The sequence below is a fragment of the Cricetulus griseus genome, chromosome 2 (genome assembly GCF_003668045.3).
Source record: "Cricetulus griseus strain 17A/GY chromosome 2, alternate assembly CriGri-PICRH-1.0, whole genome shotgun sequence".
Lineage (NCBI taxonomy): Eukaryota > Metazoa > Chordata > Mammalia > Rodentia > Cricetidae > Cricetulus > Cricetulus griseus.
In genome coordinates this window covers 11,431,788-11,448,576 of record NC_048595.1, presented here as the reverse complement: position 1 = coordinate 11,448,576, position 16,789 = coordinate 11,431,788, and the positions used below count along the sequence as shown (strand labels likewise).

The 16,789-nt window shown below is 46.4% G+C and overlaps 1 protein-coding gene across 1 annotated transcript in view; it reads left to right on the top strand.

Annotated features, from left to right (window-relative positions):
* The first annotated feature begins 5,045 nt into the window (after positions 1-5,045).
* LOC113833881 (caspase-9-like) overlaps positions 5,046-16,789 on the top strand; it is a 29,190-nt gene continuing 17,446 nt past the window's right edge. Inside the window, exon 1 of the mRNA XM_027399949.2 lies at positions 5,046-5,051. Within this exon, the coding sequence (XP_027255750.2) occupies positions 5,046-5,051 (6 nt within the window). The remainder of the gene's footprint in view (positions 5,052-16,789) is intronic.

Sequence of the window (16,789 nt, the reverse complement as noted above, 5' to 3'; positions counted from 1 at the left end):
CAGGGGTGTGGTGGGGTAGGCTTGGGAGGGGTGGGGTGAGGTGGGTAAGCATCACTGCTGAGATTTCTGCCCACCCCTTCTTTTCTGGTCCATGTCACTGTGTCCCTGTCACAAGGTTGCCGTGGAGGCAGACATGTTAGTGTGCACTGTGTCCTCTATTGAATGGTTGGTATGCTGGCTACTGGTGATGGGCTCAGGGGTGACCACCTGACTCAAGCTAAAGCCAAGGCGCTCCTTCCTCTGACATTTGGCATGGGCCTAAAGAGAGGAAAGGCAGAGAGCTGTGGGCTGTGGATGCCATTTTGTTTTATGTGGAGAAGGATGAAGCAGGAAAGACTCTGAAGGAGAGTTTGGGGTTTCCCACTCCTGTTCTGGAATGTCCCTCACACCTAGCTGTGTGTGTGTGCACTTGGTTAGGAGTCCTCTTTCTGGGATAGATCAACCCGTTCCTCTTACTTTACTATAATAGGGAGCTATCCTGGGTCTTCTAACAGGGAAAACATATTCTGTGGAGAAGGTAATTTTCCTATGGCCCCAGAGACACTGTCAGCATCACTGCCACAGCTGTCCAGGATAAAGTTCATTTTCATACCCCCCAGCGCAGTTCTTCTAGTCTTCCTTAGGATTGACCCTTCAATACAGTTCTGCATGTTGTCATGAGCTTCAACCATAAAATTATTATAGTTGCTACTTTGTTACTGTGATTCTGCTACTGCCATGAATCCTAATGAAATATCTGCTATGCAAGACATCTGCTACTCAACCCCCCAAAGGGGGTGTGACCCACAGTTGAGAACAGCTGCTTTAGTGGCATCCTCTTTGAGTCAGGGTCTATCATTAGCTTAGGGCTCACCCACTTGGGCTCGGCTGGATGGCTCTGGAAGCCCAGGGATCTGCCTGTTTCTGCTTTCCCAGAGCTGGGATTAAGTACGGACAGCCACACCTGAATTCTTTACAGGAGTTATTAGGATGGAACTCGGGTCCCCATGCTTGCAAGGTTGAGCTATCTCCCACCCCTCATCGTCACCCTTCAATTGCAGTGAACTCCTGTTTGACAGATAGGACATGGAAGCCATGGGATTGAAGGATCTCACCCAAGACTTCTCTAATTAGCATACATTGGATAATACTTTCCAGGGTGCAAAGCATTCCACTGGCACCTTTGACCCTCCTCACACTTTCCCCTTTACAAACAAGGAACTAGGTTTAAATTGGTTTTCTAAAGTCCCTTCGGGAGCAGTGTGTCTATGTCCAAGAAGCCTGAGCTGCCTCCCTACCTGTCCCTCTCAGTTTCCTTGCCTCATTCCTCTTTGCAGAGAACAAAATGGCTGCCACTAATATCTGGGAGTGAATCTTCTCCATTCCCAAAACCTATTGGCTTAGCTTGAGTCAGGTGCTCATTCCTGAACCAATCAGCAGTTATCAGAACACAAACCAAAGCTGGCTCAGATTTAGACAGTGAGATGGTCCGATGAGGACTCTGGGGACTTCATGGAGCTCCAGAAGCCTGAGGTCACAGTGTCCATGTTATTCTGAGCTCTGGTCCTGGGCCACACAAAATACACAGTGTGGCCTGCATACCTCTCACCTCACCTTAGTGACAGGGACAACCCATGCTCCTGGTACTGTGCACTACAGTTACTGGTCATAAGTGCTTCTCTGGAGTGTGTTACTCACCTTCTCTGTACCTGGTTCACTGTATTTAGTTGCTAGCACAGCTTCCCTCCTCCCCCTGCTGTTCTCCGCCCCATTTTAAAGATGGGGAAGCCACCAGAGAGGCTCAGTAATGTGTCTGAATCACACAGCTAGCAGTGAGAGGGCTGGGATTTGAACCAGGTGTACTTACCAGTCTCTGCTAGCCTGCCCCTCCAAGGAAGCCAAGCACCCCAGGGACAGAGGTGACACCCCCACTTCCCTGCCAGACCTCGGGGCTCCCTGCTTGCTGTCACTTACTCTGCAGCCTTCCCCAGCCTGTGACATAGCAGGGGTAGTTATTGGCAAGAATGGTGCCAGCAGGTGGCAGGCAAGCTGTCTGGATCTTGCTGGTCAGGGTCACTGGGCTGGCCAGTTTGACCAGGGCAATGTCATACCTGGATCAGGAGAAAGGCAGAGCACCAAGGGTGTTGACTTTTCCTGCCTGCCCATTTCCAACCTTTGTCATTTCCCCAAGTCCGGTCCCAGGCTGACCCCACAGGCAGGGTAGCAGAATCTCCCCCAGCCTTTGCTTCTCCCTCCTCTGGTAACTGCACCATTCCCTCATCGGCCCCAGCAGCTATGGGGGTGTTTCCATTCTAGGAGTTGAGAGCTCCTTCTCTTGCATACAGAAGGGGCAGAAGGGGGCGGTTGAAGTCTCTCTGTGCGGCTGCCAAGCCCACCCCTGAGAACACCAGACAGGACAGAACTTACCCATTGGCAATCTTATTTGAGTTCCATTTCTCATGGACCACAAGCTTGGAGACCTTGACAGCCAGTGAACCGGATTCTGAGGTGGAGAGGCTGTGTCGGCCCAGCACCACACGGTAGGTCTTTGTAGAGCTGTGAGGGACAGAGTGACAGGTCAGTGGCCTCCTTTTTCCAGGCTCTGTGAGCATGGACTTGCCCCCCTCCCTGCCCCCAATGCTGTGTGCATGAAGGAAACAGTTCCCTGTCCAGTCCATCAGTGCTATTCCCAAGAAGGGAGGTGCTGGGCTTCTCCCTCCTATACATCCTCCCGGCACAGGGCACTCAGTGCACACCATGTGTGGACAGGGGAATCAACAAAACTGAGTGATAGATAGACTTGTGTCTGTGCCTATATCAGGCAAGTGGGGGCTTTTCAGGCTCATTTTTAATAACTGAGTCTGGTGGCTGGGGGATCCTTGCTCTAGGACGAGTGCCACTTGGTGAAGGGGGAAGAGCTGGGTGAGCAGGGAAAGGTGGGCAGTTACCTGATGCAATGGGCAGCTGTCAGAACCCAGTTGTCGGCCACCAGTGTGCCTCCGCAGGTGTGGAACCACGTGGATGATGAGGTAAGGTACTGCAGGGAGACCTGGGGACAGGGAGCACTGGTGCATGGGTGGGAGGTCAGTGGAGGAAAGCAAGGGGGGCAGGGCTCTTGCCTTGTGTCTCACACTTAAAGGGAATATAACCAGACCTCAGCCACTGAGAGAAAAGCATTTTCCTCTTCTGCAGACAGGGTCTATTGGCTGACAGCCAAGGATGTCCTAACCCCATTGATCCTCCTAAGTGCCAGGGCTACAGATGTGTGTCACCAAACCTAGGGACTATAAAAGCATTTTAATGCTTTAGAGAATAAGAATTAACACAAACCTGGCTGTGGTTGTACATGCCTATAATTTCAGCCCTTGGGATGTGGAGGCTGGGGCTCAAGGGAGGCTCAAGGACAATCTTATCTCTGTAACAAGTTCCAGGACAGCCTGGGTTACATAAAATCTTGTCTCAAATCCACACCAATAAGGAACACAAATCCATGATAAACACAACATGGAAACTAACCAGTGAGTAGGGCACGGGGCTATATATGTAATCTCAGCTCCCAGGATGCTGATACAGGAGGATGGGAACTCAAGGCCAGCCTGGGCTACCTAGGGAGCCTGCACTGTAGCGCTTAGCCCATCCCTCATCCTAAGTTGTCTTCTCTTTCCTTTCTGATAGAGTCTTGCTGTATACCCTAGGCTGACCTTTAACCCCCAATTGACATACCTCTAACTCCAAAGTACTGAGACTGCAGTGTCAGCCACCATTCCCAGTCACCCATATTTTCACAGTGTGCAGGGGCCAGAACAGTCATTTATTAGTCTTAGTTCTGACAAAGACTGGCCCTGCCCAGACCGTCCAGACACTCCTCACATAATGTAACAGGATGAGGCCCTACATCATCTGTTTGGCCCCGCAGACCCTCACTTCCCCCTGTGCCAGCCACCCAGACCCCTGTGCAGTTGTTTTCTGTGTATGCTGCCCCACTACTGTCCCCCACTACTGTCCCAGGGTCTTCGCATTTGCAGTCCGTTAGCATAACTTTCTCCATTTCCTACTGGTCTCTGCTTGATGCCACCTTCTCCATGAAGTGTCTATGACAACACCATCCAGAACAGTGCACGCATGCATATCCATGCTGTCCTGGCAAGTATTATGACAACTTGACACAAGCTAGATTCATCTGGGATGAGGGAACCTCAACCAAGTCAATGCTCCCACCAGATTGGCCTGTAAGCAAGCTTGGGGTGCACTTGATTGATTGATGGTTGATGGCTGATGTGGAAGGTCCCACCTCACTTGTGGGCAGTGCTGCCCCTGGGTCGGTGGTCGTGGGGGCTAGAAGGAAGCAAGGTATATGAGCAAGCTATGAGGCGCTCATCAAAGCATCATCCCTCCGTGGCTTCTGCCTCAGCCCTGCCTCCAGGTTCCTGTCCTCCTTCAGTCCCTGTACTGACTTCCTTCAATGATGGGCTGTGATGTGGAAGTACAGGCTGAAACCAACCCTTTCCTTCCCAGGTTGCTTTTGGTCACTGTGTATTTACCACAGCAACAAAAACCCTAAGACACATGCTCGCTCACTCAAGAATGTACACACCTGCACATAAGCACACACCTCCCCGACTGCATTGCTTTTTACCCAGTGGCGGCTTTGTTGCCCAGCAACTAGACTTTCAGGTAAATCCTGTGAATCTCACCCCTACATACTGTGTTCTAGGGGTCCGTGGGTAGGAGATAGGAGGTCTTTGATAAACAGCCCTCCAGCCCTCCAGCCCTCCAGCCCTCCTCATCAGACTCAACAGCCATAGATGAGAACTACTCAAGAACAAAACTTGTACCTGCACAAAACACATGTACTTTTTCCTTGTCATCATTCACTAAACAATATCACAGATGACGACTTAGATAGCAATGGCATTGTGGTTGGGGATCACCAGTAATCTAGAGATTAGTTGAAATAATAGGAAGGGCTGTGGATGACACAGCTTGTCTAGCATGCTTGCTCTAGGCTTGAGTCCTAGACCTGCATAAAAGATGGGGGAGGAAAGGATAGGGGAGTAATAGTGATGATGACGGTGACGCTGGCACGTGATGGATCCTTGTTTGTTCTTTGTCAGCTTGGTATAACCTAGAGCCATTTGGGAAGAGGGAACCTCAATTGAGAAATTGCTTCCGTTATATTTCCTGTAGAGTAGTTGGTGGGGATTTTTTTTTTTTTTAAATAAGATTAATGCTTAGAGCCCAGCCCTCCATGGCAGGTGCCACCCTGGTCAGTTGATCCTGGGTTGTGTGATAAAGAAGTAAGAGCAAGCTGGAAATAGCAAACCAGTAAGCAACACCCTGTGTTAAATCCATAGTACTCCCCCAAACTGGAAAATATTTACGATAGACACGTGAGGGATGGAGAGAGGGCTCAGTGAGCAAGGCTGACAACTTGAGTTTAATCCCCAGGACCACATGGACCCAATGGAAGGAGAGGAAAGACTTCTGGAAATTGTCCTCTGACATCCATGAGTCCCTACCCTGCAAATAAATGTAGTAAAAGAAACAAAACGAGGAGCCAGAGAGTAGGCTCAGCAGTTATTCCCACCCTTCACTTGGTGGCTCACAGCTGTCTGTAACTCCAGTTCCAGGAATGCCAAACATAAATGCACATAAAAAATAAAGTATAAATAAAAAATAAACAAAACATACAAAGCTACTCCAAAGGATTGTGCACCAAGCTAAAATACACAAAACCTCCTGTAGATAGAAACTTTTCCCCCATGGGCAGAAATGCCATGACTGAACCACTGATTTGGTTTTGAAGATTAACCAAGCACTTATATTGAGAAGTAAAGAAATAGCTCCCTGTAACATGGAAGGGACCAAAAATTCAACTAAAACAAGTTTTTGAGATGGTCTTATGTATCCCAAGGTTGTTCCAAGTTCTTTACATAACCAAAGATGATCCTGAGCTCATGCTTTTCCTGCCCTCACCTCCTGAGTGCTGGGATTACATTTATGAACCACCATGTCCAAAGTTTTATCATACTCAGGGCTTCCACCAGATGCCAACTTAGTAACATACTCAAGCCCTGCATCAAATTAGAATCTTGACTCCTCCCAAGCTCAACGGGGTGTGTTTGGGCTGTTATGGGACCATTCAGAGTCCCAGTTCTTTTATCGGGAAAATAAGGACCCCTTGGATAGGGCTCTGGTCATTGCTAGTATTTCCAACAGAACATTATTTAAACACTGTGACTATAGCCATGTGACACACATCTTTCTGATCTGGGCACATAAGCCATTTCCCATCACTCCTGTAACCCCATAGGGCACCATTCACTATTTATCATGCCCATTGTACTTGTGAGAGAACAAATGCCCCTGTGGGCAGCAATGCCAGCAGGACTGCTCTTTCTTATGTGACTTATGGAAGGAGCTTAACAATTCCACAAAAACAAACACTTAGTACTTAGGATGGGAATGTTGGCACATTCCCTTAATCCTAGCACTCTCGTGGATCTCTGAGTTTGAGGCCAGTTTGGTCTAAATTGTGAGTTCTAAGACAGCCAGAGCCACAATGAGACCCTGTCTGAAGAAATGAATAATTAAATAAATAAGTAACACATATAATGAATACTTACTGGTTGTTATTTTACATGTGTTTGTGTTTGCCTTCATGTATGTACATGTCTAGTGCCTGTGGAGGCCAGAAGAGGGCACTGGATGCCCTGGAACTGGAGTTCTAGATGGTTGTGAGCTGTCATGTGGGTGGTGGGAACTGAATTCGCTTTCTCTGAAGAACAGCAAGTCTCCTCACTGTTGAGCCTTCTCTCCAGCTCTCCAGGAAAGCTATTTTAAAACGGACATGCTTCTGACATTTGAAAAATGTGCAATAAACTGGGCAGTGGTGGTGCTCGGGAGGCAGAGGCAGTTGGATCTCAGTTGAAGGCCAGCCTGGTCTATAGAGTGAGTTCTAGGACAGGCAGGTCTACACAGAGCTCTGTCCCACAAACAAACAAAGAATATACAGCACACCTATTTGGTGTTGTGTATGGTTCTCCAGTCCTACAGTTCTATGATTGTCTCGAAACAATCAACAGCAACAAAAGGTCTTTTCTACAGCCACCTTTTCAACTACCAAGTGTAGATTTTGCCAGGGAAGAAAGGTTTTTTAAAATATTCATCATAAAGGTCTCACATGTCCTATGAAAGATCTAGTAATTTCTACCTGGGCCAAATTTCAGTTTTGACAGCACTATGATTATATCAGTGTAAGGAAGCAGTTATTTTCATCCATAACAGTGTAATTAAGAATTAATCTGCATAAATAGCCCTGACTGGCCCCTTCAAGTGAAGAATATTTGCATAGGAGTGGTGACAGCCTCACAGGGGAAACTGATGTGGCAGTGGGCATGTAACTTTAGATCATCAGGTCTCTGGCAGCTCCTTTTTGATGGCTGGAGACATTTCCTTTCTCTCAGTCCCCAATAGTCCATGGCTGCAGGATTTTATTGTATTGGTGCGGCCCTCTTGTGTTCCCACCAAACCTCACCTTTGTCTGAATAATAGACTCACCAGTGTGGTTGACTCACCTGCCAGGGCCAGCTGTTGGGTGTGGCCTCTTCTCCCCCAACTACCCTGCTCACATGGTCCTCGACATCATAAGTGGGGAACCCGCAGCTGAGAGCTGGGAAAAGAGAGTATTGGGTCAGTGAGGATTTGCTTTTGTGGACATACCCAAACCCAACAGGAAACTCTTGCTTTGCAAAGATCTAGTAGGTCCGTGAGTCAGTCCTTCATTCCACTTCCTAGCCTGTCTTTGATTTTGTCAGGTAACTGAAGCTGGCCTTAAATTTGTGGTCCTCCTGTCTCAGCCTCACGAGTGTTGGTATTATCATTGTGCCCTGCTCCCTGCTTCCTATAACTGAGGGCCTGGAGACTGGGACATCTGCTCAAAGTAAGGGCAGGAATGTCTGGTCCCAGCTTCACCAGACAGAGGTTACCTCCAGCCACCAAGGCAGATAGCAGCAGGGTCTTGATCATGGTGTGGCCGTGGATGTGTAGGTCTGGCCCCTGCTAAGCTTGGTTTTTATGCTTGGGCTTATCAGTCAAGGGAATGGAAGGAGTGTTCAAGGTGGAGATTTTCCCAAAGCCCAGTGGAATAAAGGCTGGAGTCCAAATATTTTTTCCATTTCTTTCCACCTGTCATCGTGGAAGTACACATGAAACATACCAAATATAGCTGCCAAGCCTGGCTTCTCTGAGTGTGCCAGCACACACCTGGAATCCCAGCAGTGGGGAGGTGGAGGCAGGGTTGATGGAGTTGAGGTCATCCATGGCTACATAGAGTATTTGAGGCCAGCCTGGGCTACACAAGACCGTTTCTCCAATCCCCTCTCCCAAAAACAACAACAACAACAACAACAACAACAACAACAACAACAACAACAACAGAAAAGTAGGTTCTATTTGCTTTCAAGAGACTGCTGCATGCAGGGAGAATAATACTGCCTCATCTTGGCATTGCATTTTTCCAGGAAAATATTAATGCAGCCTATGGAGCACACAGCATTCCAGGCCTGCAGCCCTCCAGTAGGCAGGTTTAGCCACAGGGGACACTTGATGACATCGGCAGATGTATTGGGTGTCATGTCTTGGGTTCAGATACCACTGGTTTCTGAGGACAGAACAGAGAGGCTGCTGGGCATCCTGTAGACACAAGGCATGAAGGACTTGTCACACTCGAATCCCCAAGTGTGTTGAGGTTGAGAATGCCTGAGACCAGGCTGTGGCCTTGGGTGAGCCGTCTCTAGGCCCATTGCTGACTCTTGGAGGGGCAGCATGAGACATGTACAGCCAGTGTGCTACTCAGCATCCTGGGGAGGTTTTCCAAGCACAGAGGAGAACATGCTTGCTTAGGAAAGGGCCTGATGTGTTCTCACTGGATCCAGTGCTGAGCAAAGGAGACTGGGACAGAGGAAGGCTTGGTTGGGATGGGCGGGACGTCTGTTTATCGTTGATCATTTAACATGTGTGGTACATGTTCATGCATGTGTGCTCTGCCCCTGCATGTATGTTGCAGATCCCCCCAAACACCAATATCTGACTCCAGGTTTTTATTATTAAGACCTATTAGACGTCATGCTGTAGGAAAGAATTGATAGCTCTTCCCCTTGAAGTCATTCTACCAAGAGTGAGTTCAGATTTCAATTTTGTACTTCATGCTTCCGGAAACTCCCATCCTTCTTCTGTCTAGTGTAGAAGTTTGAATACGTGTCTGTCTGGTGGCTGTCTTGTGAATCTGTCTGTCCCTGTGTCTGTTTGTCCCTGTGTGTGAGACTGTCTCTTCTGTGTGTTCTGTGTCAGTGTGTCTGTTGTTGGGTAACAGTCTGTCCCTCACAGAGGGCTTCACTCTCTTTATTGAGCAGGACAGAAAGGGTCATATGGGGAAGGAATGGGACATATTCCTGAAATCTTTGCAGAGTTTCACAAGGGACTGAGTATCTGGCTCCAATGTTCCCAACTGACCCAGACAATAAACACCATTGTTTATCAATGACTATCCATGAAAGGTCACTCCCAACCTTAGTGTTAGATTCAAGAAGTTACTCCTTCTTTTTTCTTTCATTTGTTTTTGTTTTTGTTTGTTCTTGTTTTGTTGATTGATTTATTTATTTTTGAGGCAAGGTTTCTCTGTTTAACTCTGGCTGTCCTGGAACTCACTCTGTAGACCAGGCTGGTCTCAAACTCAGACATCTGCCTGCTTCTGCCTCCTCAGTACTGGGATTAAATGCCTGTGCCCAACAGCCAGCTGGGCCTGAATCCTTAACTAGGAAAGTACTGCCCAAACTGACATTTTTTTTTTAAACTATGGCTCTCTGATGTCACAGGCAAAGACTTGAGTCCAGGTCTTAAGAGTTGAGGGGTGATCCTATTCTCAGATTGCATCCTCTGACTGACTCCTCAGAATACTGCTTCCTCAGACTGCACCTGAGCTCCTGTCTCCTCACACCTTATATATGTCTCTCCAAGGTGCCATATCCCTTCCTGTCTCCACCTTCTTAGTGCTGGGATTAAAGGAGTGGGATCCTAAGTGTTGAGATCACCTTTGTGTGAGCTGTGTTTTTCTTTTAGACTCTATCAATTTCATGTCGCTCAAGTGACCTTAACTAACAGAATTCCATTTGCCTCTGTCTCCAGAGTGCTGGCATTAAAGCTGTGTGCCACCACTGCCTGGCTCTATGGCCGACTAGTGTGGCTAGCTTTGCACTGTGATCTTCAGGCAAGCTTTATTGGTTAGATCATAAACAAAATGTCACCACATTGCCCTTTTTTTGTCCTAAATAACATAGTAGTATAAGAAAATCTGTATGTAATAAGGACAATAACTATATATAATATAGACAGGCAATAAATACATGAACAATGTCTAGTCCATTAGCAATTGACAAATTCAGAGAAAATACTCCATATCTATCATATCTTGATGAGTCCAAAAGGTTGTACCTAATTCACTTTCTATTCTAACTTGCATTACTATCTAAAACTATCTTTTGATATCTCTCAACCTTATACACTTTACACCTCTTTAGTTAGTTTCTTTTCTGCATCGAGTAAAAAGGAAAACTATAAGTATCTAGTCTTCAACTCCCTGAGAGACCCGAGATGGATGTAGCATTAACTGAGTAAGTAGGAATGGGAGAAATTGACTTCCAAAAAATGTGAGAAATGACAAAAACAGCTGGCTGCCTGGACGGTCACCCCAGATTCCTCTGCAGCATTAGGACATCTATCTCCAGCCTACAGTCCTAGAATATTTGACTGACTTTCCTATGAAGCAGGATCTTTGAATGACTGTCCCACCTTGTATTGGCAATGTTTGGCAGTTACTCTCTTTTGTATCCTGCTTGTGCAATTTGGACAGCATACTGTCAGCAGTCGAGGAAAGGGCACTTTCTTGTCCAGTGGCTGGCTCATTATTGCCACACTGGATGCCCATCAATTTCTCTGAAGTTGATTGGTGCTTCTAGGGACAGGCATGTCTTTTTGTCATAAAAAGAAGCTCTGTTATTAAAGCATCTTAAATGCCATATTCTGTACATCTCTGGAGTATTTGAATATGACCTGTCTATCTAAAATATATCTGTGTGTGATCTTGAAAACATACCTAATATGACTTCAAGTTTGGTTGTAATAGGTGATTAACTACTAACCTGCATTTCTTTGTTATTGTAAGCAGTTGGTAATTAAAACTTTCAAGGACCAGAAATTTGCATTACATTGTTAAATGAGTTGCATAGGTACAACCCCTAGAACAAGATTTGAAACATATGTTCATTATGTTTTAACCAAATTAATATCAAATTTGTATCAATATAAAATTTGTATACTATATACAGAAGTCCAAATCAATGTAAAATATTTAAAACTAGTACTTGATTTTAAAAATTATATTCAATTATCTACCTTTATATCTTATAATATCTATATCTCCCTATCTTGTTTTCAGAATAGATTCAATACTCTACCCTTTTATCCTATCATATCTGTATCCCCCTTGCTTCTTTTTAAAACAAGAGTCCTGAATCTGAATTCCTTTATTTAGCTTTTTTTCTTTACCATTACCAATAACAACTTGTAACCGATCACCTTAAATGACGACAAATATCCATAATGCCTTGAATGACCAAAAACCATGTACCCCACCTCTTGGGAGTGTGGGCATCATGTTCTTAAATTCACTTCCTAATGTCTGGGGTCACAGTATCTTTAGGGGACCCTGAAAAGAAAAGTTCGGGTTAATTATCAACCCTTGTCATTTGTTGTCCAGTCTCTGTGACGGGAAAGTGCAGGGCTTGGATTAAGTCCTGGCCAGAGTAGTCTGTGAGGCTGGATCATCTTAGCTAGCCAACTTGAAATTGTTCTGAGGAGTTTGTCATACAAAGCAGATGTTTAGGTGGCACTTTTCAGCTCAGTGGTGTTACCATAGTCCTGCTGGATCATCGTGGGATCCCATCATCTTTCTGGAAACTTCAGAGATTGCATTCGGTCAGTTTATTCCTTTTCTTGGTATTTTTTTTTCCAGGTAGTTCTCCTTTCCTCTTTGGATGCTTAACTATCAAGATGGTGGTTTTTATTTCCTGAACAGACAAAAACAAAACCATTCCCCAACACTAACTTTGTGGAGGTTCCAAATCTAATCTTTTTTTTTTTTTTTTTTTTTTTTTTTTTTTTTTTTTGAGACAGGGTTTCTCTGTGGCTTTGGAAGCTGTCCTGGAACCAGCTCTTATAGAGAAGGCTGGTCTTGAACTCACAGAGATCCACCTGCTTCTGCCTCCTGAGTGCTGGGATTAAGGGAGTGCACCACCAACATCCAGGACCAAATCTAATCTTTATCAATTTTGATTTTTCCTCAATTTTTGTTTCATCTTCTAAAGCTCTTCTATATCCAGAGGAATATGACTTTTTTTTTTTACATTAGGTATTAGGTTCTTTAATTGCTTTGGAAAGGCATTTACTCCATGATGGCAAGAAATGACTGAACAGAAGATTGCATAGGGCCTGCAAGATGCCCCTCCGTGAGAGTCTTGAAGGCAAAGGGTTATCTTGACTGTCCCTTGTTGATCTGTAGTCATTAGTCCAAGGCCTGCCTTTGCCACACTTTGTGCACAAACCAAAAGGGAAGGGCATTCTGTTTGAATTATGCTTAGAAAAAAACAGTTTCTAGGAATGTGCCACAATTGAAACACTACAGTTTAATTTTTCTTGAGAGCTCTGGAAATCACCTCTCCTACCCATGCACCATCGTGGTCTGCTGCTGCTGTAGACGAAGATGTATGTCTGACTTCACTGTGTAGAACATTGGGAGCCTGACTGGATTTCAAGCTACCTAGTTCGGCAACAGCCTGAGAAGGGGGGCCAGGGAAAGTCCACCAGGAGAGAAGAAAGGAAAACCTAACTGGCCAGTTGGGCGACTTTGGCTGTGTGTAGATCTGGACTATGCCAGTGGCTATACAGCCACAGGCAAACGGATTCTTGGTGAATTTGTACCCCAAAAGTTGGGCACCTGATGCAGCATGCATTCTGATAGGTCTTAATAATAAAAATCTGAGTCAGATATGGGGTGGGGGGAGAAAGCTGAAAGATCAGAGAAGCAAAGCAGCCAGTCACTAGACAGTTCTTACTTCTACACATGCTCTGACGAAAGGATGGATCCTGTCCTCAGAGTGTCTCCTCAGACTGAATCTTTCTCATATCAACTCCTCAGATTGCATCTGACTCCTGTATCATGCCTTGTTTTCCTCTCTCTGCCCAGCCACATCCCTACCTGCCTTTAACTCCTTGGTGCTGGGATTAAAGGTGTGTCACTCCAATCGTTGTGATCACCTTTGTGTGAACTCTGTTTCTCTTTTAGACTGGATCAATCTCATGTAGCCCAGGGTCACCATGAACTAACAGAGATCTGTCTGCCTTTGTCTCCTGAGTGCTGGGATTAAAGGTGTGCCTCCATTGCCTGGACTCTATGGCTAACTAATGAGGTTAGCTTTGTACTCTAATCTTCAGGCAAGCTTTGTTTGTTAGCTCATAAACAATATATCATCGTACTTTCCCTCATTCATAGTTATCAGGGACTCAGAGCTGATCGCTAATGTGTGTAATCCACGAAAACAACAACAAGGGCTGCAGATGTAGTTCAGGAGTGCCTACCTAGTGAAGCCCTGGGCTGGCATCTCAGCCCTGAGCCTGGTGACTCAGGCCTGTGACCCCAGGGTTCTTGGGGATGGAGGCAGGGGCATCAAGTATTCATCTTTAGTTATGAAGCAACCTCAGCCTGGGTTAAATGAGACCCTGTCTCAAAAAGAAAATAGGGAGGAAGGGAGGGAGGGAAGACAGAAGGAAGGAAGCCAGGCACAGTTCTGGGACTGCTGTGTTAATGGTAAGCTTGGGACAAAAGAATCTTGCAAAGAGGTGGTGTATTGGGATGCATTATCCTGTGTTCTTGTTCTAGTACAACACCAAATGCCCTGTAATTGGAAGGACCTTTGTTTATGGTCATAAAGGTCATGAAAGCAGACATTTTGTTTTTGAGACTAGCCTTTAATAGCTGAGCCATCTCTCTAGTCCAAAAGCAACCATTTTGGAAGTGTCACTTTTTCCTTAAAGTTCAAAGTACAGGTAGGATTCTCCTTGGGGGTTGGTTTTGATGTCAAAATAGTTTTCTTTAGCTGAAGTCATTGAACAAACAGGAGTTTGGCACATGCCATGAGCTTGCTGTGGTGACCTTGGGCAAAGAAGGCAGGCTCTGTGCCTGAGGGTTGTCTATCCACAAAATGGAAGGAAACAAGTCCTGTCTCTGTCTCAATTGACCCTGGGGACTTGAACATGTTAGACAGGCTCTCCATTCCTGAAATCTGTCTCCAGCCCCCTGTCTATGACCACTGAGCTATCTCTCCAGCCCCAAATCATCATTTCCTGCCTGACTGGCCAGCACTCTACCAACTGAGCTACATGCCCTCCCCACCAGCTGTGCTTTGCTCTAGTGAGGCTTGGTATCTTACTGTAGGAGTCTTCAAAGTGTCGTTGGTCCCACCCCTTAGACACCTTCCCCAGTTTCAGAACCAGAAATGTCTCCACCGGTTGCGGGTTGTACCCTAGGGAACAAGTCACCCATTGGCCGTTTCCTTCCCATTTTGTGGTTGTAGCCTCAGATCATTTCATGAGAACTTAAGGAAGCTGTTCCCAACAAGCCTACTGGGCGTGCCTCTGTCACGTGACCTCCCTAGGTCCCAGTGCCTGCTGAGGAAGGGGATGCAGAGCAGGGACTGGTGGGGCCTGTGGCACAGGCTCCATCCTTGGTCTTGGAGGGAGGCTTGACCCGGATCACTTTCCCAGGACTCAGGCTGGGCTGCACAGGAATCCAGTCCTGGGGTCTGTGCTCTGAGGGAACAGCAGGGAGCCTCTGCAGCCCCCATAGCCCTGAACCCCAGCACCCCACTGCTGCCCTGCTGGACAGCCTGGCTGTCTGGCAAGCTCTAACCTGGGCTGTGTGACCTTGAGCTCCTACAGGTGGGGCAGTACTGCAGATGTGACCTTCTCACCAGCTCTGACTCAGTCAGGACAACTCCTCTGAGAGGCCTGATGGCTGGCTCCCTGGCTCTGGGCCTGGGCTCAGCATGGGTTTTCCCATGTGGGCATGCTGGTCGCAGGTTCTGACCTGGCCTTGTCACTGGGGCCAGCAACACTGGAGCAGATGGGAAGATCAGAGCTCCCACTGGACCTCAGGTCTCCAGATTCAGCAACTGCAGCCAGACATCATCTGGGGTGAGATCCTGGCTTGACACTAGAGCCTGTGTCCTTTCATCGTTCCTTAGCGAACTGAGTCAAAGCCAAAGTTGTGTGCATATGTGTGTATATGTGTATGAATGTCTATGTATGTATGTCTCTGTGTTATGTGTGCTTAAGTATGCAAATGCATATGTATTACCACATGTGTGTTTTTATATGAATGGTTGTTTCTCTAAGTATATGCAAGTGTATGAGTGGGTTTGTATGTGTGTTTAAGTGTGTGTGAGTATACATGTATGTGTTCATATGCCTACCCATGGGTAAATGTATGTTCGTCTCTGTACACACATAAGTTAGGTATGTATGTATGTGTATGTGTTTATGTATGTATACCTATCAGTGTATTTATGCAAGTGTGTGTGTACAGAAGTATCTATGTTTTTGAATGTATATGTATCTGTGTGTACATTTGTTTATATCTATGAGTGTGTGTACCTGTTAATGTTTACCTGTCTGTCTGTATGCATGTATTAAGGATGTCTCTGTGTGTATGCATGTTTATGTTTACTTTGGTGTGGCTATGTTCATGTGGACATGTGGATGTATGTGTGTGTGTGTGTGAGGTATGGTCTCATGTAGCCCAGGGTGGCCTCAAATTCACTATGTAGACCGGGTCAGATGGCTCAGTGGGTAACACACTTTCTGTGTACATGGGGAAGGGGAGAATCCACTCCTGAAAGTTGTCCTCTTCCACACATGGTATGTGCGCACCCCGTAATGTACACACACGATATCAATTTTTAAAAATCTCTATGGAACCAAGGATCCAGTGGATACATAGAGCACACACCTGCAATCCAACATCCTGGGTGGGTTTCTCTGTGTAGCCCCCGATGTCCTGGAACTCTCTGTATAAACCAGGCTGGCCTTGAACTCACAGAGATCCTCCCGACTCTTCCTCCAGGGTGCTGGGATCAAAGTGTGCGCCACCACCACCTGTGCTCATTTACTTTTGATATGTGGAATGAGTGTATAAAACCCGAGAGAAGAGAGGACTGGGTTCCTGGCAGTTTCTCTGAAGTAGGAGGTAGGGACGGAAGGAGAGGAGAGGACGATGGAAGTCTGTGGGGCTCAGTGGACTTAGGGGAGGAGCCGAATCATGTGGGGCAGGTCTTAAGAGGTAAGGGGATGTGCATGGGCGGGGCCTGAGGTCCAAAGGGGGCGGGACAGAACTGTGGGGCGGGGCCGACAGCAAGTATATGAGATGGAAGCAAGGTCTCAGAGGGGCATTCATTACCTAGCCACACTGAGGAGAGGTAGTAGTTTGAGACATGGTGTAGAGTTCTTGTGTGGATCACCCTTTTAGCTTGAGGTATTGGTGACAGCTAGTGGCCCGCTCCTCTGCTTTTCTGATATTCAGATTAAAGTCTGAATCCTAATATCAGTCCCTGGGGTTTTTTATTTATTCATGTTACATGAGTTAGAAGAGAGGATTTCAGGTGTTGAAGATACGATATAGGAAATGTTAAATCAAATGTCA